Source organism: Apteryx rowi, unplaced genomic scaffold (genome assembly GCF_003343035.1).
Source record: "Apteryx rowi isolate R43461 unplaced genomic scaffold, aptRow1 scaffold_343, whole genome shotgun sequence".
Lineage (NCBI taxonomy): Eukaryota > Metazoa > Chordata > Aves > Apterygiformes > Apterygidae > Apteryx > Apteryx rowi.
Window position 1 is genome coordinate 304,770 of NW_020449897.1, and position 27,075 is coordinate 331,844.

At 52.8% G+C, this 27,075-nt stretch overlaps 2 protein-coding genes across 13 annotated transcripts; one reads left to right on the forward strand and one right to left on the reverse strand.

Moving 5' to 3' along the window:
* Positions 1 to 1,976: 1,976 nt before the first annotated feature.
* MAFF (MAF bZIP transcription factor F) lies at positions 1,977 to 10,084 on the reverse strand. Of its 4 annotated transcripts, none has more exons than XM_026072562.1 (3): positions 10,001 to 10,084; positions 4,509 to 4,564; positions 1,977 to 4,409 (listed from the first exon to the last, which is right to left on the reverse strand). In XM_026072562.1, exons 2-3 carry the CDS (start codon positions 4,542 to 4,544, stop codon positions 3,996 to 3,998), a joined length of 450 nt encoding a protein of 149 aa, XP_025928347.1. In that variant the 5' UTR covers positions 4,545 to 4,564; positions 10,001 to 10,084; the 3' UTR covers positions 1,977 to 3,995. The 4 variants fall into 4 exon arrangements, with proteins under 4 accessions (XP_025928347.1, XP_025928344.1, XP_025928345.1 ...); XM_026072559.1 differs by having other exon boundaries at positions 9,955 to 10,033; XM_026072560.1 differs by lacking the exon at positions 10,001 to 10,084 and adding an exon at positions 8,383 to 9,463.
* On the forward strand, positions 7,355 to 26,979 carry PLA2G6 (phospholipase A2 group VI). Of its 9 annotated transcripts, XM_026072544.1 has the most exons (18): positions 7,355 to 7,617; positions 7,783 to 7,874; positions 10,756 to 10,982; positions 11,527 to 11,742; positions 12,547 to 12,727; positions 14,337 to 14,524; positions 15,811 to 15,907; positions 16,965 to 17,147; positions 17,365 to 17,473; positions 18,059 to 18,211; positions 20,118 to 20,208; positions 21,036 to 21,199; positions 21,734 to 21,884; positions 22,051 to 22,187; positions 22,864 to 23,018; positions 23,800 to 23,967; positions 24,998 to 25,071; positions 25,643 to 26,979. In XM_026072544.1, the coding sequence occupies exons 3-18, from the start codon at positions 10,774 to 10,776 to the stop codon at positions 25,785 to 25,787; spliced, it is 2,421 nt and encodes an 806-aa protein (XP_025928329.1). In that variant the 5' UTR covers positions 7,355 to 7,617; positions 7,783 to 7,874; positions 10,756 to 10,773; the 3' UTR covers positions 25,788 to 26,979. The 9 variants fall into 9 exon arrangements, with proteins under 9 accessions (XP_025928329.1, XP_025928333.1, XP_025928331.1 ...); XM_026072548.1 differs by lacking the exon at positions 7,783 to 7,874; XM_026072546.1 differs by lacking the exon at positions 7,355 to 7,617 and having other exon boundaries at positions 7,686 to 7,874.
* The last annotated feature ends 96 nt before the right edge of the window (positions 26,980 to 27,075 follow it).

The window sequence follows — 27,075 nt, forward strand, 5'->3', positions numbered from 1 at the left end:
GCCATCTGTGTTGGCGGGCGTGGATGCTGACAGAGACGCAGTGCTACAGCAGCCTGATGGCAGGGCCTGGAGCTGAGGTATTACTGATGCTCCAAGGCAGGAGCAAAACCTGTTTTTAAAATATCTGGAATCGAAATGAGGCCGGAGCTGTTGGGTGGTGCTCAGTGTAAAACACCTGTTGGGGATAGAGCAGGCTTATTTCCTTGAAGCAGGCCCTAACGAATGGCAACTTTGAGCTTTTCTTCCTCAAGTGTGTGGCTGTGCTGCCCATGGCCTGAACTGGGGTAGTTTGCAGCGGTGGGTGGCAGATTGGAGCATGAACATAAAGCCCAGAACTAGCCTGTGCGCTGCAAGCTGCCCAGAGGCAGGAAACTTGCCTGTTTGTGTGTCAAGGGAATGCACTCATCGCTTCTACCTCAGCCCTGGAGAGCAGCAGTTGTCATGGAGGGACAGCTTTTCCTAGGGGATGGTGGTGGGGAGGAACGCAGAACAGGCGGGGCAGCTGTCGAATGGCTTCACCTCCAGGTAACATGCCGGCAATGCTTCCTCCTCTTGCCGCCGCGAGACTTGAGCTCCCCCCCTTTCTTCCTCTGAAGAGACAGCCTTTCCTCCCCAGGCCTGAGTAAGGCAGTGAGGTTGCTCAACAGGGAAGCTTTGCATAGACCACGGTGACTGTGTACAGCTGCAGTGACTTTGGGGTGCTGCGGGAAAGGACGTGCGATGGTCTGAGCACCTGCTCACGTCAGGTCTGGCTCCCTTCTGAGTGCAGCCTAGCTGAATTTTCCAGTGAAAAGCTTTATCTGTTTTGGGAAAAGTTGACTCAGCACAGCTGAAGTGCTCCTGAAAGAATGTGCTATGGGGGGATGGAAAGAAAGCATGTAATGATCTCAATGCTGGCAGCTTCTAGTGAGACGCGCAAAAGTGAAACCCAGCAACTCTGCATTAGCAGATGCCTTGGTGTGGGGGACCGCTCAGCCAACAGCAAAAGAGACTCTTGCTCATACCTAGCTTTAAAGCAGGAACCTGGCATTTGCCTGTTCCTGGGAGTCAGTGCCCAGAGGAGTGGCCTCCTTCTCTTGGAGCACTAATGCGGGGAATAAAGGAGAGTGAGGCCCAACAGAGTGGGGACCTGATGCTGTGTTGCCTCTTCTAGTTATTCTCCAGTGGAGTGGATCGCTGTTTCCCCACCTGGTTTGTCCCAGTAGGGAAGGGAAGCACTTTCTGAACTTGCCATGAAAAGAAAAAAGTTTGTGTGAGAGAAAACTGGCTCCTGCTCAGTTCTGCTCCCTGCTCGCTTCTGGCAGCCGTGCAGTACCACCAAACCTACAGCAACGCATGAACCTGCCCCTGCTCTGCTGCAGGGTCAGCCCCTGGTGGTGGTTTGCTTGTGAGAGAAGAGGAGGAGGAATGTTGAGGAGGCAACAGCCCCAGCAGGGAGCTCCCAGGCAGAGCAGACAACTGGGACAGTGAGCGACACGTAGCTCTGCAGCCACCACTGCAATCTGCCTAGCTGAGCCTGTTGCTGTGTTTAGCTCTATGATCTGGGATTTGCCAGGGAGGCATCTGCCATGGCCTTTTTGCCCTTTGAATTAATGGCTGGTCCAGGTCAGAGTTGGCTGGTTTGTCCTGGAGTTGTCTTGGCTAGATGCCAATACCTCGAAGGAGATGCTCAGTGTTAAACCTACTTTCTTAGCCCTTTCTTCCAAAGAATATAAATCCGTGCTGATTTGAAGAAATCATGAGCTGTGCCCCATCCTGAATCTTTTTTATGCACATTATCTTAATCATGTGCCCTGTGGAAATCTTTCTAGCTGAATGCTCTGATTTTCATGCAGGCTCACAATTTCAGCATGTTGGACATTGGAGGAAAAAAACCCCAAACCCAAACACCAAAACTCAGCTGTAAGCGTGAACAGGTGCTGGTTTTACAAAGACACAGCTCTATACTCTGTTCAAGAATGATTAAACACTCTCTCTGTGGAAAAAAAAAGAACTTGCTTTATTTGTAAAGTCTACAAAATACAGAGGAGTCAGGTAGGACACATACTGTAAGTCAGAAAATAAATAAGTATTTTTTGCTCTATATAAGTATAAGATAAAATGTGATTTGCATATATAAAATATAAAGTACGGCTCTGTACCAACATCCTGGCTGTGCCGAGAGGCAGAATGGCAAAGAGGACGTGAAAATAACTTATGTTCGTGCAATAAATAAACCCAAGAGGAGTTGGGGATGGGGTAGGGGGATGCTAACCATAGTGCCCTCTCCGTGGCACGGTGGGCACCTCTCTTCAGGGAGGGATGGAGGCTGCAGCCTAGCGTGGCTGGCGTGGCAATGTCTAGGCAAGGGCAGAAAGGGGCAATCAGATACTTGGCAGATGCCAAGAAGGGGCTGCCTCCTGTTACCTTCCCAAGTCTCCATGTTGCTGCCCGCATTTGTAAAACTCAACTCTTCTCCAGCACTTAAGCCTTCTGAAGAGAGAGCTATCCCAGGCTTGCGTCCAAACTATAGGAAAATCAAAGGGAGGTGCAACACTGCGCGAGGCAAGTCCTGCAACTCCCAGGAGCAGAAGCACTCTCTGTCCCTCAGTCTCTAGCCCAGCACTGCCCACCTTCAACACCTCCACCCCTCTCTCTGCCTCTCCTTTTTAGCCAGCCTCAACTCTCACTCCCTGGGGCCAGGACCACCTTTCCGCATGCTTTGTAGTCTCCCTGCAGCGGAGCGGAGGGGAACGTGTGCCTGGCTTTGTGGGGCCGTCCAAGCTGGCCTGTACTGAACAAAATAGTGTTTATTTCTGCTCCAGCTGCCTTCATTTCCTTCCTGCCGGTGTCTCTCTGTTTCAGAGCCACCCGGCCTGGCTGGGCTGCCACACCCCGTGGGCAGGAAGAGGTGTGAAGGATGTGCGTGATGGAGAGAGATAAAAGAGCACCTCTTGCTTCTCCCCTCAGCCCTCACCAGCAGCAGCCCAGGGCTACAGCGGAAGAAACAAGGCCAGGACTGACCCGCTCACCGTCTCACAGTTTTCCCTTCCCCAAGGTCCTCCCTTCCCTCACCACTGCTCCCTGTCACCTCCAGACTCCCCCAACCTCCAGTGTCACAGGCTGCCATGATGCTTTTCCATCTCCACTTACACTTACTCAGGCACCAACCCATGGCCACTTTCTCTCTCCCTCTGGCCTGCCACCTGCCTTTGCTGTCTCTGATCCCTTCTGCGCCAGAAAGCTCGAGGCTTCAGCCAGTGGAGAGCTGAGCCAAGCAGGCCCACAGCCTCTGCGCACCCATGGCCACACTGCCGCCTCTCCCATGTGCTGACAGCGGCAGTGGCCCACACAGGTCCAAGTCGTGAGGCTGACACTGAGCCAGACTCCAGCATTGATACACCCCTCCTCATCTTGTCCCTTCTGCAAAACTCTCTCCCCTCGTTTTCTCTCTGCCATGCTCCTGAGAGTGCCTGGCTTGCACTCAGCTCTCCTGCACCCTCTCCAAAAAAGAGGTGCCCAGGGTTTTCCTGCCAGCTTGGAGACATGGGACGCTTCCCCAGCTCCACTTGTGTGAGCATCCTCCTCTTCCACGCGTACCTGCCTGGGCGAGAAGTGCCCAGCCAGGGGGAGGCTGCAGCAGGAGACAGGGAGGATGTTGGGGCTGGAGTTGGAGGCGAGGAGGGTTGCGGGGCACTGCCAGGCTTTGGGAGCCACTGCTTCCTCGAGGGGTCCCTGGCAGGGTCCTGTCATCCCTTCCCAGCACCCCTGCCGGGGCAGCCCTCCCTGCACAGGATGGCCGGCCCCAGGCAGTGAGAGGGCTCTGGGGAGAGGACAGGCTGCAAATCCAAGGGAGACCGCCATGTGGAGCAGGAAGGGATTTTTTGGGTCCTGGATCACAGGTCCCAGCAGCCACGGCAGGGGGTTGGGGAGGGGAGAGGGAGGCAACCTTCAAGTCGATTGGTGGGGGAAGGCGCCCCGGGGGGCCGCACCCGGCCGGGGGATGGGGGCTGGCACTAGGAGTAGGCAGCCTGGTTGGTGCCGGACTTGACGATGGTGATGACGCTGGCAGTGGCCACCTTGGCGGGGGGCCCGTGGGCAGCCACGGTGCGGGCGAAGCCCTGCAGGGCCTCGTACTTGCCACGGAGGGTGTCGAGCTCCAGGCGCATGGCGGCGTTCTCCCGGGCCAGCTTGTCCACCTCCCACTCCAGCTCCATCTTCTGCTTCTGCAGCTCTTCCTTCTGGCAGACCCGCTTCACCCGGCAGCTGGCCGCGTAGCCCCGGTTCTTCAGTGTCCGCCGGCGCTGCTTCAGCCGCGCCACCTCCTCCTTGGAGAGGCCCCGCAGGTGGTGGTTGAGCTCCCGCACTGACAGCCCCATCAGCTCCTCGTCYGACAGCAGCGGCGTGTTCTCCCCCAGCTCCCGCTTCACCTGCCGGAGAGAGGGGTGGCCTCCTGAGACCCCTGCCACGGCACCCCCGCCGCTGCAGGAAGGGGAGCCGGCCCCCCCCGGGGATGCCCTCAGGCTCACCTTCAAGGCCTTGCTAGAGAGTCCATCCGTGGCCATCGTCTCCCCCCAGGCTGGCCCTGCCAAGGAGCAAGGAGAAAAGCTTGTTAGTCACAGCATGTTTCTGTCACTCCAGCATGGAGGACACCGATCTCCACCAGTCCGTGATGGCAAGGGGATGCTGACCCCTCTGTGCCCCCTGCCTGGCACCCATGTTTCCCCGGATTACCACAGGGCTGGGCATTTGGGAGCCAAATGACTCCTTGTTATTCCTTTTAAAAATACATAATAATAGCTATTACAAAAAAAGAGAGAGAGAGAGAAGAAATAATGCTAAACCTCCTGCACCTCCTTCGTGCTGCCCCGAGGTTGCCAGGTTGCCCTGCTCAGAGGTCTTCGAGGACCCAAAATGGCCCTGCCATGCTGCAAGGACATGGCAGCCAGGCCAAGCTTCCTCCTCTGGAGGGGAGGAAACACAGGCGAGAGTCTGCCTGGTGCTAAAATGAAAGTATAAGCCGCAACTCCATGGTTCTGGCTGCTGGAGTGAAACCAGCCACAAGCTCTGCCAGGCCTCAGCTGCCTTGTGCTGCCCAGGGCACCCACCTTCGCCACACACATGTGCCCGGTGTGCTGGCACGTGCCCACCTCAGCATGGGCACCTGCCCTGCCTGCGAAGTGAGAGCCCGGCAGTGCCCGAGCCCCCACCAAGCCGAGCCTCCGTGCCAGGACCTGCCGCGGTGTGCAGACACACCACCCCGCAGCCCTCACACCCCATCTGGCGAGCACACCCAAGGCTGCCGGAGGCTGAGGTCGAATTAATCAAGTGTCTGGAGAGGTCCCGAGGAGGGGAACAAAGGGTCTGGGCACAGCAGCATCATGTGGGTGGGAGAAAAGTCATCTCACCGTGACTCAGCACCGCAGGAGGAGAAGTCACCAAATCTGTGCCCATCCCCTTGCTGGTGAATTAATTTTTTTCCCTTGTCACTAAGTTATGAGGAGGGGGGTGGCAAGGGCTGGGAGCTTGAAATGCAGCCAAGTAGCATTTCCCTATCTCAGGCAGTCCCCCCCACAGAGGAGCAACCAGACCAAGTGAGAGCGAAAATGGGCAGAGGTGAGGGCTGGCTAGAAGGAGGAGATGAGGGGCGGATGGATGAGGCGAGTTTGAAGGTGAGAAGAGATAAGTCTCCACGCACGGGAAAGGGATTGAGGGACGGGCCCCCACCGAGTGCACTCCAAGCAGCAATAAGGTGAAGAGTTGGGAGGAGAGCAGAGAGGAAAGGTGGAGCTGGGAAAGCAGCGGGCTGAAATCTGATGCAATAAGAGCCGGGAAGCACGGGGAGCTGCACACAGAGGCGAGGGAACATGGTCTGCACAGCAGGGGCGGCCATGGCCTCCTCCACCGGCTGCCGGAACAGGCAAGCAAGGCTCAGGAGAGGGAGAGATTTCAGGAACTTACACAAGAGATGAACAAGATTTAGAAAGAAACAAATACAACCCAAAGCCTCCCATGCCTAAGTCAGTTACAGCTGGGAGCAGAGCCGCCTTTCTCCCAGGTCCTTGCATCCTTGGCACGGCTGCAGGCCTTTTGCTTTGGACCAAAGACCCCGGAGGTGTGACCCCATGAGGGAGGCAGGGAGAGGAGACCCTCCCAGGTCTGTATCACTGCTGCCCTCACCCTGATTTGGACTCAGCATCAGAGATGGGGCTCAGAGACCATCTCAGGCTGGCTGCAGGCCCCAGAGCCTTTAGCTGGCTTTCAAAGGAGAGATCCTTCAGCAAAGTCAAAGCTCGATGTCGTATCAGGACCACTAGCACAGCTACACTGTGTCGAGGCACCGCAGCAGGCTATTTCAACTCCCTTTCCGTTGCCTGCTATTTCATTAATTTGCCCCTAATTCTGAATGGTTACAAATAACTTCTAGCCAGGGCTACTGAAGGCTGGGACAACCCACGAGCACTCAGGAAGGCAGCGGGTCTAATGGCACCTCCACAGGGCAGGACCCCATTGCCACCTGGTTTGTGGGCAAAAGCTTTCCCCAGCCCAAGGGGCCAGGATCTATCCCTCTGTACGGATGGTCAGCTATTATAATGCACCTGGATGCAGCTTCAAACAGAGAAGGAGAAGGACCTGCAGGGAAGAAGCAGATCCTTTACACAAGCAGGTCCCCTATCTACTGCTGTTCCTGAGAAGGGAGTGGGTGTGCTGCCAATGCTAACACACATGCCAGGCGATGGGGACACTTGGGCACCAGGGACAGCCTCTGGCACATCTGCACCACTGCACYGCTGGGACAGGGCACCCCACAGCCCTGCCAGCTCTGACCAAATCCAGCCTTCAAGAAACACAGCAAGCCCTGCTGACTTAAGCCACCTGACCCAACCGCAGGAGAAGGATTTATGCGCAGTCACGGTGGCACGACGGGCTGGATCCAGGATCCCATAGAGCACTCGAGGCACTGCTGGCAGCCTTCAGCACTCAAATGCACGAGCATGTGATGCTGATGGTACTTCTGCAGGGCTTGGGTACCTCAGCAGGACCTTTCCCTGCAGCTCCTATTTCTGATTGAAATGTGGGGCAGAGATGGCCAGCAGCATCCCGCTGAGCAGTGAGAAGTGCTCCTGCAGCTGCCTCCGGCACTGTGAGGAAGCAGAGGACTTCCCAGCTCAGCTCCTCGGCCAGGAGGTGTTACTCAGTGGGCAGCATCCCAGTGGGACCTGGCTCATGAGCCGGGGCTAGCAAAGGGGCCAGCTGAAGCTGAAGAGGGGAACATGGACGGGTGTAACACCAGCCAGGGAACGCCTGCGCTCCCGCTGGTCCCTGGCTTCATTTTCGCCCCGGTGAAATGGGACCTGCAGCCTCCCAACCTTTGCTCCCCACATTGATGTGGGCATTTGCTGCAGTGACTGTCATGTGACATTCTGCTGAGCAGGAAAGAAAAAACAGTGTTAACCCTGAAGCTGTTTTCTGTGTTGCCGCGTAGGGCTGCTGCCTAGGTCCCTTCCTGGCCCAACTTCCTGCTACGGGTTTAAAGAAACAGCACTTGGCTCCCTACGGTACGACGCTTGCTATCAGTACTGCAGGAACTGCTAAAAATAATCCAGCTTTGGCCACCAAGTTGTCACCTCGTGGGAGGTAAGACACCACAGCATTTTCTATTTATATCCCCTTAGGATGGGAAAGACGCGTGAGAAGTGTAGGGCACCCACAGGCAAGTGTTAACCGCTGTTGCTGGCATCTTTCGGAAACAAAACATACGGTGCCACAAACAGATTTCCAAACTGTGCTATTTCCGGACAGAAGCAACCACCTGCCCTGGAAATGCAGCTACCTCGGGCGAAAAAGCAGCAGCGGCTTAGCGGGGAGCCAGAAAACGCAAGGCGAGAGAGGAGGTAAAGCAGAGCCTTGAGCTCTCCTGGGTGCGGAAAGGTCGGATTTCTCAACCCGAAACTCCCACTGAATTTAACCGGAGCCAAGAAAACAAAACTTGCGGGAGGCGAGATCTGCCCGGGGAAGGGAAGGGGGGGACGGGGTGGAAAATCCTGTGACGCCTGCTCCTCTCAGCCCCGCTCCCGGCGCGCCGGGGGGCAGCCGCCCGCCTCCCTCGCGCCGTCAGCTCGGGCCTGGAGTAACTCGCGCGCCACGGGGAGGTTTCCTGCCCCGGCCGCCGGCGGCCGCAGACCCGCGCGCCGCTGCTCGCTCCCTCCCGCTGCCGCCCTCCTCTCCCGCCTCCGAAAACAGGGCCACAAAACCGCCCTGGGACCCGGGACCCAGTAAATCCGCCTGGGACCGGGACCCGGCGTCCGTCGCGGCGGGGAAGAAGCGCAAAGGCCGCGGCGGGCGGCCACGCGGCCCGGTCCCGGCGAGGCCAGCGGAGGCGGGCGGCGTTTCCGCACTTACCGCGCGGGGCTTCTCGGCGGGAGGCTTTGTGCCGGCTTCCCCCGGGCGAGCCTGGCCCAGCCGTGCGGCCCCCGGGGACGGCGGGGAGGCGAAAGCACGCGTGTCGGGGGGGGGCCTGGCGAGGGCAGCCGGAGAGAGGCGCGGGGCCGAGCGGGGCCCCGGGATCTGCTGAGTTGTAACGCGAGTTTCCTGGAATTACTCACTCGCAGGATTCTTTTCATTCATAAAAACACAGTCATGCGGTGACATCATTTTTTCCCCTCCCTTGTCCCCTCCCCGCCATGGCGAAGGCGATGCGGCCAGGGGAGCCCCTGCTGCCATCTTAGTGTCGGGAGGTGATTTTAAAGGGTCCCCTGRGCCCCCCCCCCCCCACCGTGGGCAGGGGGACCTGCTGCAGGGGATTTGGGGTTTTGCTTGCCCCAGGAATTGGGGGGGGGAGGCGGGTGCCCCCCAGGGCAGTGCCGCCGGCTGCCCGGCCAGGGGGGGAGGCTGGGTGACCCTGTTTTTGCGCCCCTGGCTGCGAGACAGGGGCCGCGGCGTGCCCCGGCCGCAGAGGTGTGCTGTCGAGCTGAGCGCCTGGACTCCGGAGGAGCTGCGAGCTGCCKGGCCGCGGCGGAGAGGCTTGTGTTTATCATTAAATGTCCCGCCGCAGCAGCTCACGGAGCTGTTTATGGCTTTCCAGCAGAGCTATGAAGAGCTGCTCTGAAAATGTTTTACAGCTACTTTTTTATATTGGAAAAAGGAGAGGGAAAGGGCTTATTTTCCCGAGGTGGCTATCTGATGTCAAAACCGGTGCTAAAAGAGCGCTTGGAGGTAGCATCCCCCCTCCCAAGTGACTCCCTGGGGAAGGGGTGCTGTGCCAGGCCTTTCCCTGCCCACCGTGGGGGCACTGGCAGCGGCACCCTTGGGGGACCCTCGTGGCCTTTCTGGGCTGTCCCCCCTGGGGCTGGCCGTCACCCGGAGTCACCGGCTGGGGCAAGGGGGTTTGGGCCCTTTAGGGTTTTGCGGGGTGCAACGTTGCTCCTGGGGCTGCAGTGTGGGGGCAGCTCCCTGCCTCAAGAGCAGGGCCTGCACAGCCCCCGCCCACAGCCATATGCATGGATGAGTGTATGTGCTCGTATGCATATGTGTATGTATGCATACATAGGTATGTATGCATGTGTGCAGACTTGCATGTTTATGTGTATACATATGTATATATGTGTACATGTATATGTGTATGTGCTTATGCGTATGCATGTATGTATGCTCATATGGATACATATGTATAAGTATGTGTATGTTTGTATACAAATGTGTATATGCATGCATATATGTATGTACAAACAGCTACTGCTTGGGAAAAGCTTTCCTGCTGCCAGTTTATTACACAAGCTGTCTGGAACCAGGGCAAAGGAATGAATGCAGCCACCACCCCCTCCTCCAACACTAGAAATTTAGAATTTTTCCAAAATTTAGGAAAAATGCGAGTCTGGGAAAAGGGCTGTACCCGAGATGAGGAAGGGCCCACCTCACCTAGAGAAATGGCGCCCTTGCCCCTTTAAGAAAGGAAGGGTGATCCCCGCCCCTCACCAAAATGGCGGCCGTGCCGCACGCGGTGCGCACTTCCACCCCTCACCAAGATGGCCGCCGGCGGAACGGCCATTACGTAACGGCGCTCTCCTCCATCAATCACGCAGCAGCGAGCTGTGTTTTCCCCGCCCCCGCCCCCTCCCCGCGCTCGGCCGCCTCCGATTGGCCCGCTCCAGGGGCGGGGCGGCCATTGTGGGGGCKCTCGCCGGTGTCTGCGCACGCCGCGGGCCGTTGGCGGAAGTGCGAGTGCGGTAAGTGCGCTGGAATGCGAGGCGCACCCCCCTTTCCCCCCCCGTCCTTTCCTGTGGCCACGCGCTGAGGATTGTGGGAGCCCGCGGCGCTCGGCGGCGGGTGCGAGGCGGGAGGCGCCGCCCCGGGGCCGAGGCAGCGCAGCGCCCCGGCGTCTCCTCCCTCTCCCCCTCGCTTCTCCCTCTTCGCCCCCCACCCCGGCGGCTGGCGGCTCTCCCAGGCGCAGGGGCGGGGGAGGCGGCGGGGCACCCTCCCCACCCCGGTGGCGAGACGGGGCGGGCTGGCTCTGGAGGGTGATTTCCGTCCCCGGCCGAGGTTGCTGTGTAAGACTGTGAGTAGGAGGTTAAGGGTGAGAAGTAGTTCTGGGGCACGGAGGAGAGTCTCGGACGCCCTTCCAGGAAGAGATAATAAATAAAAGCTCCTGTTCATACTGGATTTCCCTTCTGGTGGTTATTTGTTGTTTCGGTTCTTTTCTTGCACTGGGTTACTAAGTTCAGGGAGTGGGAGGGGACAKTCTGGCCCGGGCTAAGTTTGCAATTGGATTTCCCTCAGGACTGACTCTCCAGAAAGATGCAGTTTCTTGGCCGGCTTGTGAATACCATCAACAGTGTCACCCAAATATTTACAAACCCTTACCGGGTAAAGGAGGTGACTGTTGCGGAATATGCTACTCATACCTGCTTGAGGGAAGAAGGCAGGGTGACCCTGTATAAGAATGGTCTTGCGCGCTCCTGGGATTGCCTGCTGGTGAATCCCCAGAGCCCACAGGTTGCTTTCCGGTAAGTGACAGACCGTCCTTTCCTGATTGCTATCCAAGTGGGAAATTAAAGATGTGAAATGGTCCAGTCTCAGGACCACAGTGCTTCAGGTCTGTGGGTGTGGGGTGAAGTGTTTCACCGGCAGGTGGGCTCACTAGAAATGGGAGGTTGTTGTGCATGCTGGTGAAAGAGTTGTCAAAACAGCCTGTGAGGATGAGGAAGGCATCACCTGACTGACTGAGTTTAAATGCTGTGGAGAACAGGCAACCACATAATAAGCACTCAGGTCTGAATGTCTACAGATGCATCCGCTTTTACTCATGCCCTTTACTATTTTAGGATCAGGAGCACAGGATACTTGAGCCCAAAAGTTAACATTCCTCAGGAAGAATGAGGCTACTCTGGTTCCCTAGCAGACTCTCTCCTTCACTTGGAATGAATCTGCCACATGACAGGGAAGAAGAGGAAGGTCCCTAGCACTAATGTTTGGAGAACTGTGTCTCTCTTTGAGTGGGACTTGCACTGCATTTGCCTTTGCCTTTCTTTCCTCTTGCCTTTCCCCCAGGCTCTTCCAGCTTGACAATGAAACAGATGCTGTTGTGCRTTTTGAGCAGTATGCCAGGCAGCTGCGTCCTTTCTATGAGAGCTCTCATCAGCCCTTGTCATTGGAGGTTCTCCAGCAGCTTAGTGACTGCTTCCGCAACCACCCCAGCTGGTCATCGGCACATGTTGCAGTGGAGATTGGCCATCGCGAGAGCTTCCGGCACAACCATGTTCTGAGGCAAGAGGCAGTGAGGGATCTCCTGTAGGCCTAGTGCTGGGAACAAACTCAGGAGGGGAGGCTAGGCAAAATTTGGGTACCCCAGTTTGCTGTACCAATGCAAAGTGAGCTGCTTCTTGGAGAAGCTTAAACCTGCAGTTACTGCAGTGGTTGAGTTTGCAAGTGCTGACCTTGGTATCTGTCTTGTGTGAATAACAGAAATAATAGCAAAGGGTATCTAATGGCCTCTGTGCAAGTTTACTGGCGGTCTTTGGACCTATTGACATTAAAGCCCAGACTGCTGGTGTTTGAGCTAAAGGAGCGAACAGATTTGCTAGAAGCACGAATAAAACTCTTAGAACCCTCATGGAGCTGCTCTTCAGAGGGTGTTGTGGCACTGTAAACCACAAGAGAGCAGGTAGGGTAGGACTGTCTTTGTGGAAATGCACAAGAAGAAGAAGGGCACAAGCCTTTCTTCTTTTTCCTTGGGGAAATCCATTTAGGAAAGGGCAGATCTGGAAGGAGTTAGTGGACTGGGAGATTTATCTCAGCACCTCTTGGTTGCTGACTGTAATCTTGTGTCTCCCTTTCATAAGGGCAGTGGGAGCTGCATGGTGTCTCCATGATGGACAGGACAGGGGGCTGTGTGGCAGGAGGAGAGCCTCTGGCAGGGCTGGGACTGCTTGGTAGCACTTCCTTGTGCTCCTTCCCTGGCAGGAGAGTAGGCTTTTGTGAACCTCGATGGTTTGTACCAGCTGGGCCCATCACAGATGTTGAAGAAGGTATCTTTGAAGTGATGTCACATTGACTCCTCTCTTCTTGCAGCTGCGTGAACAACACAGACAGTGAAGAGGGCTGCACCCCACTGCACCTGGCATGCCGCAAGGGGGACATGATGTGCCTGCAGGAGCTGCTGGAGTGCCATGCACGGGTGGACATTACCGACAGGAACGGGGAGACGGTTTTCCACTACGCTGTGCGAGGGAGCAGCCCCCAGATCATCGAGGTGGGAGTGGTTTCAAAGCTGGGAGGAGTGGGACTAAAATGGATCCCCTCTATGCTGTGAGGGGAGAGAGAGGAAAGTAGCTCAGGGATGCACACTGGGGAGAAGAAAGCTAAACTGTTTCACTCTGCTGCAGCATCATGTGAGTACTTGAGGCTGACTTCAGCCCCTTTCTGCCCCCTTTACTGGTGCAGCTTCCCATGAGTGGACCCCAAATTCCAGCCTGCAATGGGGCAGGGATATAAAGCAACAGATTCTTCAGAAAGTGTCCTTTATTGGCATTTGCTTCAGGCCTTAGTCCTACTTTTCCTCAGGTCCTTGTCTGTCCCCTCTCTGTACCTTCCCAACAGAGCTTTTAGCTCTGGGTAGTGTGCTCCAAAAGGTACCTTTTGGCTCCCGTAGGGCAGCACATATTGCCTGCCAGCTAGGAGAGCCTTCCTCAGCTCTCCTGAGCCTGAAGAGCTTGTTGACTGAACTGAGCGGTCTTGCACTGGGGACAGCCAACAGGGCCTTGAGGCAGAGGCAGTTTGAAGCCAGAGGCTTTCTCAATTGCTGTGAGGTGTTGGGCAGAGTGACAGGGTTCATAAGGGCGTGAGTGGCCTTTCACATTGGTTCCTTAGGTCTATCAGTTCTGAGCGCAGAATGCGAGACAGGCTCTTGCCTACACCTGCATCCCTCATGATTGCCCAATACCTGTTGTGACATCTCTCCCTCTGCCTGCCAGACTGTGATGGAGTTTCCTAATGTGTGACTGGGGAGGGATGACGATCAGGACTTGCCATGCTGTGGAGTAGGACAGTTAGGACCTTTGTGTTAAAAAGATATCCTCTTCCTGTGTTTTACTTTGGTGCCTGGCTTGTTTGTTCAGAGATGCTTTTAGTTCTGATCAGACTCTTGCCTGTTGCCTTTCTCTCTCAATTCTTCACTAAACCGGAGAAGGAAACTCTAAATTCTGGCTTTTCTTGTGCACAATGAGGCCTGCAGGGTTTCTTCAGTATGGCAGTGGAGTGTTTTTGTGTAACAAACCAGTCAGCAGGTAACACATCTGAAACTTACAGGGAGGAGAGGAAAATTCCTTCAAACATCTCTCCACATGTATATTTTAAACAGAATCCTGTTTGGGGCTGCAAGCAATGGKGGGGTTGCATGAGAGGCTAAGCTCCTGCTGTCGACTGGCCATGGTAATTGATGGGGCTACAGCCGCAGAGGAAGCTTCTGCTTTCATTTAGGGCTCATGTTCACTTTGGCCACCTTGGCTCCTGCAGTGTGACTGTTCTGCAGCTGGCAGGTGGGAGTCTGCTGGGCTGTGGTAACATAGTGTTCTGGGTTGTGTGAGCCCTTTCTGGCTGAGGGGTGTGTGTTCGGAAAGCACATGGGCCAAAGGAAAAGAGCGCAAAGCGTAGCAATCAACCTTTYGGGAGAGAAAACAAGGAGCACTTTAGTAATTACCATGTTGGAAGTAGGGGTTAAGAGGACAGGCTGTGGTGTTGTCAGGAGCCCAATGCTCCAGAGTCTGTCCTCGGACTTCAGGGAGAGAGACGGTGGGTGCTTTCTGTGTCTTTATCTGGGTGGGTGGGTGACTTTTTTTTTCCCCTTTCTTTCTTTTTCTCAGCTCCTGGGAAAAACCCCAACTGTTGGCTTGGACCACCTGAGCCATGAAGGGCTGACCCCTCTGCATCTCGCTTGCCAGCTGGGCAAAGAGGATGTGGTTCACTCTCTGCTGAAATGCCGTGCCAGCTGCAGCGTTATGGGGACACTGGGCTACCCCATTCATGTGGCTCTGAAGTACTCCCAGAAGGGGTAAGTAACCTCTGGGCCTGCTAGAACAGAGCTTTTCCTCTTTTTGGCGGACCTGTCTGCCTGCTCTGGGTTGCTCAAGGCTGGACCATTTTGGGGGCAGTGCTTGGTAGGCAGGTGTCCTGTGCTGTCCTCTGCTGCATCACCGGGCTGGCAGAAGAATAGAGATGTGCTGGTATGGGAGAAAAAGACACTCTTTCAGAAGAAAGTTATGTTTTTCCGTGCAGTCTTCTATTTTTTCTGTCTTTCTCCTGATGTCTGATATTAAAAATATATAGAGATAAACTTGGGGGAAAACTAAAAATAATGTTTGTGGAAAACCTTTTTTTGCAAAATGATCTGTGAGGGGATGATTTAGCAATGCTTAAACAATATTGGTACTGCTGTACCTCCATCTTTCAGAATGCTCTGTCACTGGTAAGCTTTCATTCCAAAGCCTTTCATTATTCCTGCCTCTTCTGGGCCTAAGTTACTGCTGATCCTTAATAACACACTCTGGAACTGAATCAAAAGACATATGTTGTTCACTGCCTGATTTCGTTTTTTCCTGGAGAAATTGGAGTCTCYTTTGGGTGCACTTTATAGCCCTTATTTTCATACAGTATCTCAGCCCTACAGATATTGCTTGTCTAGTTTGCAAGTCAACAATAACTGCTGCTAGCTGGGTTTTTTCAGCATTTTGAAAAGTGCTTTCCTGCAACAGAAATACAGTCACAAGCCAAAAATATGCTCAAGTCCCTTATTTTGCAGTGTGGCTTGATCTTTGATACATGATTTATTTGGTGAGTGTATACTTACTTGTTCCTTAAGTCTACCTAGCCATGCTTTCTAGGCGCTAGACACTAGTCTAGTTGCAATATATGTGATTTCTCACTCCTAGGGAAGTACACAGACTTTTAATTTGTGTAAGTATTTAACTATTTTAGTTTTCTCCCCAAGTTTTTGGGGGAACAGCGGGGAGAGGAGAATTTCCTCTCAGACCTTCAAAGCTTCCAGAAACACCACAGTCCTATATTGGAGAAAGACCCGGGTGTTCCCCCACAACTTGAAACTGGGAAGGGATTCTTCTGCTTTCTCTGCATGCTGTGCTGCTCATATGCTTCCTGTTGCTCCCTTCCTTTTTGAAGAGAGTGAAATTTGCTGCTGAGGAGCTTAAGGTGTCACAGAGTAGCCTGCTGCTGCCATAGGGTTATCTGAAAGGCTCTGGGTGGGAGGCAGGTGCTGACATGAACAGAGTTCTTGAATTGAGATGACTGCCACAGATCTCTTCATCTCATTGTCTTTGCCAGGTGTGCTCAGGCCATCCTTGAGGCAGATGCCAGCCAGGTTCACTCCAAGGACCCTTGCTATGAAGCCATTCCACTGCACTGGGCAAAGAAGGCGGAGGTAAGTAGAGCCAACTCCATGGCAAGAGCCTGTGTTGCCACCCAACACTCTGACAGCCGGTTAATTCCTTCCACTGCTGGCCTGTCCCTTTCCTGCATGCATGTTTAGAGCCTTGGAAGTGCCAAACTTCAGCAAACTGCCCAAAACGCAGTCCTGCTGTGGAGGTGATTGAAACTGTTTGATTCTCCTTGTCCTGGGCTGATCGGTGCTGTTTGCTGTGGGGGATGGAGTGGTGGAACCTTGCAGTGAAATGAACTGGCTGGCTCATCCTAGTACTTTATCCTTGGCTGTAAAACTGTCAGCTTGTTCCTTTTCCCTCTTTGCTGGGGGAATTGTAGCACTGTTGCTAGACTGTAGTTACTCCTGGGGGGAGCTCTGCTCTCACTACCTGCCAATTTCAAGGAAAGCTACTGCAGACTGATGTCTTGGCAACTACAAGGGAAGTGTGAGGTAGGCACAGGGTGGTGACATGTGGGTTATTGTGCGTCTTTTGCCGGAGATGGCCTGATGAGTGATGTGATATGCTGTGCTGGAGCACTGGTATAGTACTCCTTTCAAGCAGAGAACGTCCCTATGGAAGGACCATTTTCCTCCTGCAGTATCAAATCCCTCTCAGAAGCCTCTGGTAGAGGGACTGAGCAGACATAAGTCTGCTTGGCTTATAAAGAGGAAAAGATCAAAAAGCAAAAATTTTCCTCCAGTCCGCAAGGATTTTGGCCCAGGTAGGGATTGCTTGTTGGTGGTTTCCCCCCACCCCCCCTTCTCTCCATTGAGCTTAGCTGTTTTTTATACTTGCATATAAGACCAAAAATATCCAGAAGCTTTAGCCAGATTGTGAAAACCACCAGGTAATTCTCTGCTAAGTGACAGAGGAAACCTGTCTCCAGTGCTTAGAATGATGCAGCTGGCTTCTGCCAGCAGTTGGGTCCAGGCTAAGGCTTGCTCCTCTTCACCTGCTTTGCTTGCCCCTGAGATCTCAACTGTTTGAGCTTCCAGGTGGTTGTCCTCACGATTTCTGTTTCTCTTCTCAACCTGGCGCATTCATGCCTGGGCACAGATGACGCAGCTGCTGCTCAAGTACGGCTCTGATGTGAATTTTATCAGCCGGACAGCTGACATGGCTCTGCACATTGCAGTCAAGAGGGGCCGCTTTGACTGTGCCATGGTACTGCTCACAAATGGGGCCCGCACCAATGCCAAGGGTCAGGATGGCAACACTCCGCTGCATCTGGCCATGAAAGTGAGTTTTCTGCAGAGGCTGCTGGAGAGGAGAGGGTTTTTTCCTGAAGGGCTGAGGCAATGGCAGAGTTCTTTGAAGTCCTGGCTGTTGAGTGGGGGGATGCATTTCATGGGGTGATTCCCTATGAGTGCTTTAGCTAATGAAAAGAGGAGGGAGGGATGGAACAATATAGCTGAGGGGAGCATGGCCCTTGACTGAGCTTTCTCTTGTCCCCTAGCATGACCATCTGGACATGATCAAAGCCCTTGTTGTGTTTGGAGGGGATGTTGAAATCCCCAATGACTTCGGGGAGACTCCAGGGCTGTTGGCAGCCAGGAGCAGCAAAGGTGAGAGAGCCCTGCAGAGTGAGCCTGGCATCCTGTCTCCCTTGTTGGCCAAAACAGTGTCTTGGGATAGTGAAAACAGGCCAAGTGTGGGCAATGCTTCTCCAAGATACTCTCTCAGCTTCCAGTTGCTTGTAGTGTAGGCACTTTCTGAGCTAGTGGCATAGGCTTTGTATTAAGTCCTTGATGAATTTCTCTTCTGTGAGACAGAGATGCAAGAGGAAAAGCTGGCACACATTCCTCCTCTTCAAGCTGTGGTGTTGGGCACTGCAGGCTCACAGCAGGATGATGCAGTGCTGCTAAACTCCCAGGCATAAGCAGACATGGGCTGTTCTTCAACAGCAAGAAGTGTGTGGTGCACGCCCCTGAAGCTGCACAACACTGGGTACCCCTGCTGTGCTCAAGTCCTGCTGGGTAGTGATAGGGGAGGGATATCCAGGGCATATTTTTCCCTTTCCTCAGGTCATTCCAGAGGTTTTTTTGAGGGCCAGGGCTGCTGTGGATTTGGCAGCACACCCTCCCTCCCTGCAATGTGTGCCTACACTGATTCTCTTTCTGATCTCTGTGACTCCCCCTTCGTCACCTAAGGTGCGAACCGGAAAGTGCTCTTAGACCTGCTGCAAACTGTAGGGACTGAACGCTGCCACCCACCCAACACTGACTCCCCATGTCTGGCACCATCTGCTGCCTCCTTCTTCCTGGAAGGGCAACCTCCCGCACGGAGCAGCTTCAACAGCTTAGGTAATGCCTTCCCTGGTCCTCCCTTGCTCTCCTCCCTTCTTGCTTCACAGTCCTCTCAGATCTCTTCTCCAGACTGCCTACACTCTGGAGGCTGTCTCCTAGCTCTGTTTCTTGTGACTATCCTCATTCAGCTGTTGCAGGATCCAGGCTCTTCTTTCTTTTCCCCTGTCTAAACTCGTAAACTCTCCTTTTGTTTTATAGACCTGACACAATGCAGCTGTGTAAAGAGGAAAGGGAAAACTGATTTCCTCACCCCACTAGAAGCGGTGTAGGCCTTATTTGCCTATATGCACTTTGCCCACTGGGTCATGTACAGATAGGGAAGTACTTGCTGGTCTGCCTTGAGGACATCACAGTGTCATGTCAGCTGGCACAAGGAAACTAGAAGTGCGTCTCATTCAGGTTCTGGAGATCAGCTAGGAGAGGGAAGGGATGAAGCCTGAGGAGCAGTGATCCTCGGCACTGAGTTCACATTATGCATAGGAAGAGTCGAGCTCAGGACATGTGGCTGTGTCCTAGCTTGTACTCTGTACTGCCCATCCAGTCCGTGTGAATAAGCCCATGGGTCTATACTAGGTGTTTGGGCTTTCCTCCTCCAGGAAGCTCCATAGCTCAGGCTGAGGCAGTGTGAGCAGTTACGGAGTGGGTGGTGGGTGAATCAAGGTGGGACACATGAGAAAATAACAGCCTCTTCTGGTCCAATTCCTCTCTCAGCTTGGTGCTCTCTGGTGCAAAGGGCCCTTCCTTGAGGCTAGAGGAGAATGTCCCCCTTGSCCCTGGAGTGTGTCTATGTCTCCACAAGTCTCACCAGGACTGTCTTCTGACTGGTTTTATGAAGGTGTCTCCCCTAACTCTGATGCACTGACAAAGTGAGGCCCTTTTCAGCATGGACTCTGGCCCCTGAAGAAACTCCTGACCATGTTCCTCTGCTATTCACGGCCACCTTCTCGGCCTGGGCACTGGCAGCAGTATTTGACTTCTTTTCCCCTGTTCTTTCTTCTTTTTGGTTTCACAGGCTGGCTTCTCACCTAGGCCGGATTGGTCCCCTGCACCCAGGGTGGCTTGGGCTTACATCAACAGAGGGGTAATGACAAGCCACCCTGTCCCCAGAGCTCTCCTGCCTAGGTTACCTTGCAGGAGTAGATTTAGGTTTTTATCTCATGGCTTGCAGTAACCTGTATAGTGGTCATGCTGCTAGACTCTGCCTTCTCTCTCACCTACTTTGTTCATCATCTGCTTTTGCAAGTTCTGCCTCTTTGCCAGTATGCCTCCAGCTGTCTGCTCTCAAGGATGGGATTTCTTCTCTTTGGTGTGGGGTTTAATTTGGGGGGGAGGGGGGAGAGTGGGGTATCTGGTGGCTATGGGTGAGACAACTTTCATCTCCTGCAGGAGAGGTTTTATTTGATGGCGAAGGGAGTTGGATATTCCATGTGATTATGGTAGAAGTCATTTACTGCAGGGGTGGGAAGTTCAGGTACCCCAGCCAGCTTTCTGGGGGCAAAGGAGAGAAAGTAAGAAAAATAACAGAGTTTTCTAATTGATTATAACTTGGACTAATATCTCTCGGAAGGGCTTGCAAGAGGATTCAGGTAGCAAAACAGTATCACTAGGATAAAACCGATTCTTATGTCAGCAGTTGGGGAATGTTATGTTGTAGTCTGCCTGGTGGTGGAATGGGTTTCCAAGGAGCATCTGGAACATTAGGAATAAAGTAGGGGAGGTCAGGAGGAGGCCCTCTTCTGCTCTTTGTGGTCCTACTGCTGCAGATGAAGTGAAAACCAGTTTTGAGTCCCTTTCCTCTGTAGCAGCTGTAAAGATGCCTGCATCTCTCTCTTTCGCTCACTTTTTCTTTGAATTTTTATTTATTTCAATTTATTTTTCCTCCTGCGTATTCATGGCCCTCTAGGGTACAAGGACCTTCTCTATGTTTCCACGGCGGTCGGACAGTTGTTGAAGACACCAGATGTTGTGGACTCACCTAGTGAGGGTGGGAGAAAGTAAGTGAGAAACAGCTTGTGTCTGGACTCCTGCGCAGCTTGAAGGTGAAAGCTGTATATATGAATTCCTCCCCACCCACACCTTCCAGAAGACTCGGCATCCTCAGAGCTGACATTATTTAGCGTCCTTAGATACTGCATTTTTTGTCAGAAATTCCCCCTTCTCCCTGTTGTGGTAAAGCTCTGTTCTTATAAGTGAACTTCTGTTCCTGCCCACAGCTCTGGAGCTGCGGTGAAGCCTGAACTCAGCAGGTGAAACCCCTGCTCCAACCCTCCCCTGTGCTACTGGTCACCAAACACTGTTTTGTCTTAGTGATTCCCCATCTCCCTGCACTGCCCTGATGGTTATCCAGCTCCTTTGCAAGCTTGAGCACTGCCTTGGCAGCATCTGCACCTCACCTTGGATGGAGCAGAAGGAGGGTTGGCACTGAGGTGGTCAGAGACCAGAAGTGCTGCTAGTATGGATTTCAGGTTCTCTTTTTGTTCACAAGGCAATATTCATTGCTGTGCAGTAAGGGACTTGCACATGTTTCTAGCTTGTGAATGTCTCCCTAATGCAGGGGAAAGTTAGAGATGGCTAAAAAGACCAAACAGTGTTGTGCCGGATTTGATGCTTATTTGGCCTTGTTCAGGGTGGGACAGAACAGTCTTACCTGTATCTGAGAAAGCACTGCTGGGTTTATTCATGAGCTGATTTTATTGTCCACAGTGGTGTTCTTGTTACTGGTCTGTTTTCCCATCCCCTTAGGTCGTGTTCTCATGTGGTGTACTGTAATTTGCAAGCAGTCCCATAGTTCCCCGTCAGCCTTGTCTGTCTCTCTCTCCAGTCAAGACCGCCTCCTGTGCCTGGATGGAGGGGGCATCCGGGGCCTGGTGCTCATCCAGCTCCTCCTGGCTATCGAAAAGGCTGCGGGCCGTCCCATTCGTGAGATTTTTGACTGGATCGCAGGCACCAGCACTGGGGGAATCTTGGCCCTGGCCATTGTACATGGTGAGGACAGTGCAAGTAATGGGTCCGTTCTCACTCCTGTGGGTCCAAGTGTTCCTCTGCATGTGGGGAGCAGAAGATGTGGGTTGGAAGCAGTCCCAAGAATGCACGCTGAGACTTCTTGTCCTGCCTAAGAAGGGAAGGGATGTTCACTAATGAATGAAAGCCTGAGACCTGTTTTTTGTGCATGCTTCTCATGTCAACTGGTCTTGAGCAGCTTTCTGGATTTCAGGAAGGCGTGTGGAAGGAGTGGAGGAGTGCAGTGTTCTGTTTTTCCCCCTCTCTCCAAGGTGGCTTTGCAGCAGGGTCATTGGCACTTTCTGGCAGTGGAAAACTAAGCTCCAAACTTGTGCTTTTTGTTTAATCTTCCCAATGCTGCTGAAGTCCAGGAATGTGATGGGCAGCCAGGGGAGGGGATGGGACTGGGACACCTCCCATTGCCCACTGGTCCTGGAAGGTCCAAGCTCTGACACTCTGTTTGTTCTGCCTGCCCTTCCTTCCACCCTGTGCTCCTGCTGACGCTGTTGCCTGTCTCAGGGAAGTCCATGGACTACATGCGCTGCCTGTACTTCCGCATGAAGGACATGGTGTTCCGGGGGTCTCGGCCCTACGAGTCAGAGCCCCTGGACGAGTTCTTGAAGAAGGAATTTGGGGAAAACACCAGAATGACAGATGTCCAAAAACCCAAGTAAGTCCTGCCTGGGGTGGCATTGATTGATGCTCTCCCAAGAGTACTGTGGACCAGATGTTCAGACTGTCCTTAGAGCAGATCTGGAGCAGCGTGATGTGCAGACAATTGGAGCCATAAGTATGTTTTCCATATTATCCTTACTCTGTCATGTTTTGTCCCCCAGGGTCATGGTGACAGGGACACTGTGTGACCGGCAGCCAGCTGAGCTCCACCTCTTCCGGAATTACCCTGTACCAGAGACAAAAACCTCCACAGAGTACAAGACAACTGCATCTTTCAAACCACTGACTCAGCCAGAAGGTAAGTGCTGACATAGTGCAGTCCAGGCGGCTGACTGATTAGGGGTCCTTCCCTCAAAGACAGGAGATTGCTGATTTCTCCTCCCCTTGCTCTGAAAGTTAGGATCTCTCTGGAATGGCTCATTCTTGATCTTGACTTAGTAGCTTGGTCCTAGAGGTGATTCCCTCTTCTCCCCTTCCCTCCTACCTTTGCTTCTCTTGTATCATGAATGGGGCAGGCTGTTGAGATTTGCTGGAGATGGGGGTTGCTAGAGGAGGCCTGAGCACAGTCAGTACATTTTCCTGGGTCCTCAGGAGCTGGGTAACCTGAAAAGGCTACATAACTCTGAAGCATGCAGCTGCCTCCAGCTTGCTTCTTTTTGTCTAGCAAATGTAACTGGTTCACCCTCATAGTAGCAGCAATGAAGCTGGTAGAGAGTAAATTTGGCCCAGAATACATGGGAAGTGATGAGAACAACTTTTTAAACCAAAATAACCCCCAGACTTGCATATCCAAGCAGAGCCCCTACTGTTGGAAGGAAGAGGCACAACTATCTGGGGCAGAGTCTTCTGGGATCGCAAGCATCTCCCTCCTGGCTGGTTTGCCTTGCGCAAGTGAAGAGGGGGTACTCATTGCCCTAAGTGACACAGGAAAGATGCTGAAAGAGGCCCATCTGCTCCTTTCTCTCTCTCTGCAGACCAACTGGTGTGGCGCGCTGCCCGCTGCAGCGGTGCAGCTCCCACTTATTTCCGGCCGATAGGGCGCTTTCTGGATGGTGGGCTGCTAGCAAACAACCCAACCCTCGATGCCATGACGGAAATCCATGAGTACAACAAGACGCTGATCAAGAAGGTGAGGGAAATCCTGGCCCTGGCTGGTGGTATCTGAGACTTTATTGGCTCCACTGAGCCTTCCTTGAAGGAGGAGATGGTTTGGAAATGGATGCTTCTCTAGTGGAAAAACAAGCTAGCATTGCAGTAGCCTGGAGGGGTGTGTGGAGGGGGATCTGTGTTGGGAATGGTGACTTGGAGGTGAAATACCTCTTGTAGTAAGGTGTATGAGATGGGGAGGCAGAAATCATGGGGGAAGTCTTTGTCTGTTTGTGCTACTTTAACCAAGGAGGGTTCAGTTGATGGTTTTTGTGGTTCATGACACAGCTCTGTGGGTCCTTTTTCTGCCCCCAAATAGATGGAGGAGATGAYAGGACACTCTGCACGGCTAAAGAGTGAATGCCTCCTGTGGTTTGACCAGATGCTCAGAAAGATGACTAACTACAGGCAGTAACTGCTTCCTGTAGCCAGGAGGGGAGGTTTTTCCCAAAACAGATACTGAGCCCTTGGCACTGGAAGAGTTGGACCATTTCACAGCCATCTGCCCCCAGGATTTATCTGTGGGGTGATCCCATGGGGTTAGATGTAGCAAGAGGTGTAAGGGACAGAAAGGTGCAACTGTTACCTTGTGAAGCCACCTAGGTTATGCCTGTCTTACCAGGCAGTACTAAAGGGAGGAGATTAGGGAGGGGTAAGGGAAGAGAAAAGGCTTTTGAGCCTTTTGCCATGTCTTATGGAACAGTCTTGGGGAGGCTCTACCTTAATTGTTGGTCCTTACAAACAAACCTTTTATTTGCCTGCAGGGGCAGAGGCAGAAAGTAAGAAAACTGGGGTTGGTGGTTTCCCTGGGGACGGGGAAGCCTCCGCAGGTCCCGGTGAGCTCTGTGGATGTTTTCCGCCCCTCTAACCCCTGGGAGCTGGCAAAGACTGTCTTCGGGGCCAGGGAACTTGGCAAGATGGTGGTGGATTGTGTGAGTACTGGGAGGCAGGGGACGGTGGGAAGGAGCCCTGGGCTTGCTTGTGAGAAGGGAGCAAAGGTTTCCCATGTTCAGCTCCTTCCTTTTGGAAGGAAACTGTTTCCCTGGAACTACTCTGACCATGGCCAGTTCAAGGCACAGATGTAGTAGTGGGTGACCTGAGAATTGCTGGAGCAGAGCAGGTCTGAAGCCATGCCTGCCTGTTCCTTGTTTCAAGCGCCAAGGGAGGATGCAGTTCTTGCAGCAGCTAATGTGTGCGAAGGGCTGTCGTCAGTGACTCCTAGGAAAGTGAATTCATGAAACTCCTGAGTACTGCTTTCTGGAGGTGTTGAATGTCATCTGAGCAACCTGGACAAAAAAAATAAAATCAAGCCTCAGAAAATAAAATCATTTGCTTTAAGGAAAGCTTTGCTACTGCCATTGTGAGAATTAGCAAATGTTTGAAAAGTGGGAATATCACTAATAAAGAGCAGTAGTTCAGAGCTGTGGTTAGGTGTGTAATAGGCATATGTTCTTGCATGCTTCAGAAAGAAGCTCATTAAGAGGTTACAAATGAAAACAATTCAAGTGAATGAAAGCCAGAAAGATCAGAATTAAGGTTCTGGATGTAGTTTTAATTCTGTTGCTTTATCTTCTTTCATCTTCCTAAAGCCAGAGAATACCTGGGAGGGTCCCTCTGCCTCCCTTGTCTTTTATGTCAGGCCTCCGTGGGAAATTGTCCAAGGATAACCCAGATGACCTGCAGTGGTTGCAGACTCTACTGTTGTTGAGCCTGTGGGATGTAAATGGATAGAGATAGACCAAGGAAGTTGTGATTTGGAGCCTCCCAGAGGTTTCTTTAGGGGAATCCACTCTTTGCTGTGATGGAGGGCATCTTTGCCAACCAGGAGGCACTTGCTTCTGGTTCTCTCTTTCCCTCTGTGGCTTGTGCAGTTCAACTTGGTGCCAGGGGAGCGGCTTGCAGGCAGGCAGAGGGAGAGGAGCGTGACAGTCAGATTCTAACTGTGGGCCTGTTCTCCTGCAGTGCACTGACGCAGATGGCCCGGCTGTGGATCATGCCAGGGCCTGGTGTGAGATGACAGACGTCCCATATTTTCGGTAAGAGCTTCCTTTCCAGTTTCTGCACAGAGCTTTATTTTTTTTTTTTTATTTATTTWTTTTTTTTTAAGCCCTCTCCCTTCAGACCTGGCTGCAGCATGCATCATCCCAAATTGTGCTCCCACCAGAGGATTGCCTGCCCAGACCTGTCTCCCTGCCCCCTCGCCTCATGCCTCTGGCATACTGGAGAGTGCTGTAGCCCACTACGTGACCTGACACACTGGTCATACTTTGTCCGGGATCACTCACAGGGGGCTATGAGGGTGCGGTCTAACAGGGTCCTTTGAGGATGTGCATCCTGCCCTATTCCACCTCAGGGTACCACACAGCATGCTTTGAGACTCCTGTCTTAGATACTGTCAGTTGCTGAGTCAAGGCTCGCCATGAGTGGCATCTTGGGCCTTGAAGGAGAGGCAAGGCCACGGCTCTACTCTGCAAGCCTCCTGGATAAAGGGGAAGTGAGTGCCTGGGACAGCGGGAGCCAGTTTGCACAAGTCTCGTGCTGAGCGTGTTTTGCTGCCTTGTTGTGTTGGTGTCTGCCCAGCTGGTGATATTGTCCTGGTATACACAGGCTGAGTCCTCAGCTGCACACAGACGTGACGTTGGATGAGGTGAACGACACAGTGCTGGTGAACGCCCTCTGGGACACCCAGCTTTACATCTACCAGCAGCGGGAGCAGTTTGAGCAGCTGGTGCAGCACCTTCTTGCCCGATGACTCACCTGGAGCTGCCTGTTCTGCATCCCGATGGCAATGAGCAGCAGTCACTGAAATGGCTGTGATTTGTCTTGAACCAAGATGTTGGGGTGAGGGAAGGGACTACTACTACTAATAAATAGGAATTAATAATATTTAATAGACAGCAGGACACATACACATGTATTCCAGGACAGCTGTGAAATGCTCATGTGTGGAGGACTATTCTCTTTGTACTGTAGCCCAATCTCTGGTATTTGAGCTTGAAGCCCCCCCCTTGGTGTTGCTGCCCTGATATGTGACTGTACATCCCTTCCCAGCAGCTGGAGCTCCCACCTATCTTGTGCTTCAGCAGTCAGAGACTGTCTCCTGTCTGTGCAGCACCTCTAATGGCAAAGCACCATGCACCTTCCCACATCACAAAACAGGCCAATGCCAGGTAAAGCTTCTAGGATTAGCTTCCCTGCTTGGGCCAAGGTGTTTCAATGTGTGTAGTGTGAGGAAAGGAATTCTTCTTCCCTCAACACACCCTATTTGAAGGGGTGTAGGAATTTTGCAACTTTCTCCAGTAGATCTGGACACAGAATAGTGCAGTTGGCCTTGGGAGAAGGGGAAAACTTTTGTGAATCACTTATTCTGTAGCCCTTTCCCCTTTTCCCTCAGAGACAGGTTGGCAGCCCAGGTTCTGACTGTGCTTTGTGGGGAGCAGGCCCCAACAGAGGTGATGAGGCTGGGAGGTGTGTTCTGATGGCTGTTTTGTTCCCTCTAACTTGCTGTGATACTCTTTGCACAGGCTTAAGATAAGGGACAATATCCTTGGCTCAGTAGGGAGATTACACTGAGTTAATTGGGAGAGTCATCAATTAGTTGATTATTTGTCTTTATTCTTAATGTGCAATTGAAATGCTCTGAGATCAATTCCTACCAAATAAGCTGACTGTGTGAGAAGTTGGATTTCTTTTACTTTTTTTTACTGCTGAAAATCTCATCATGATTTCTTCGCTACTCAAAGTTTCTGCAGTATGTTTTGCAGTATTTATAAATGACTTATGTATCTGTTTAGAGGAGTTTTGAGGAAGGAACTGGAAAAACTGGAACTGTGAATTCTTAATATTTTGTCTTTGACTGGAGGGACTACTGCTGTGAACAGTGCTTCTATGCAAAGCTAACGTGACCTGAAATAAAGAGAGGCTTGGATTCAGTTCCACTGTAATGCAGCCCATGGTTGTCTTGTGTCTCTCATCCTGCAAGGTCCCAAAGGGACTCTGAGCTTGTAGTCTGTGCATTTCCTACAGGTAGAAAGYAGGAA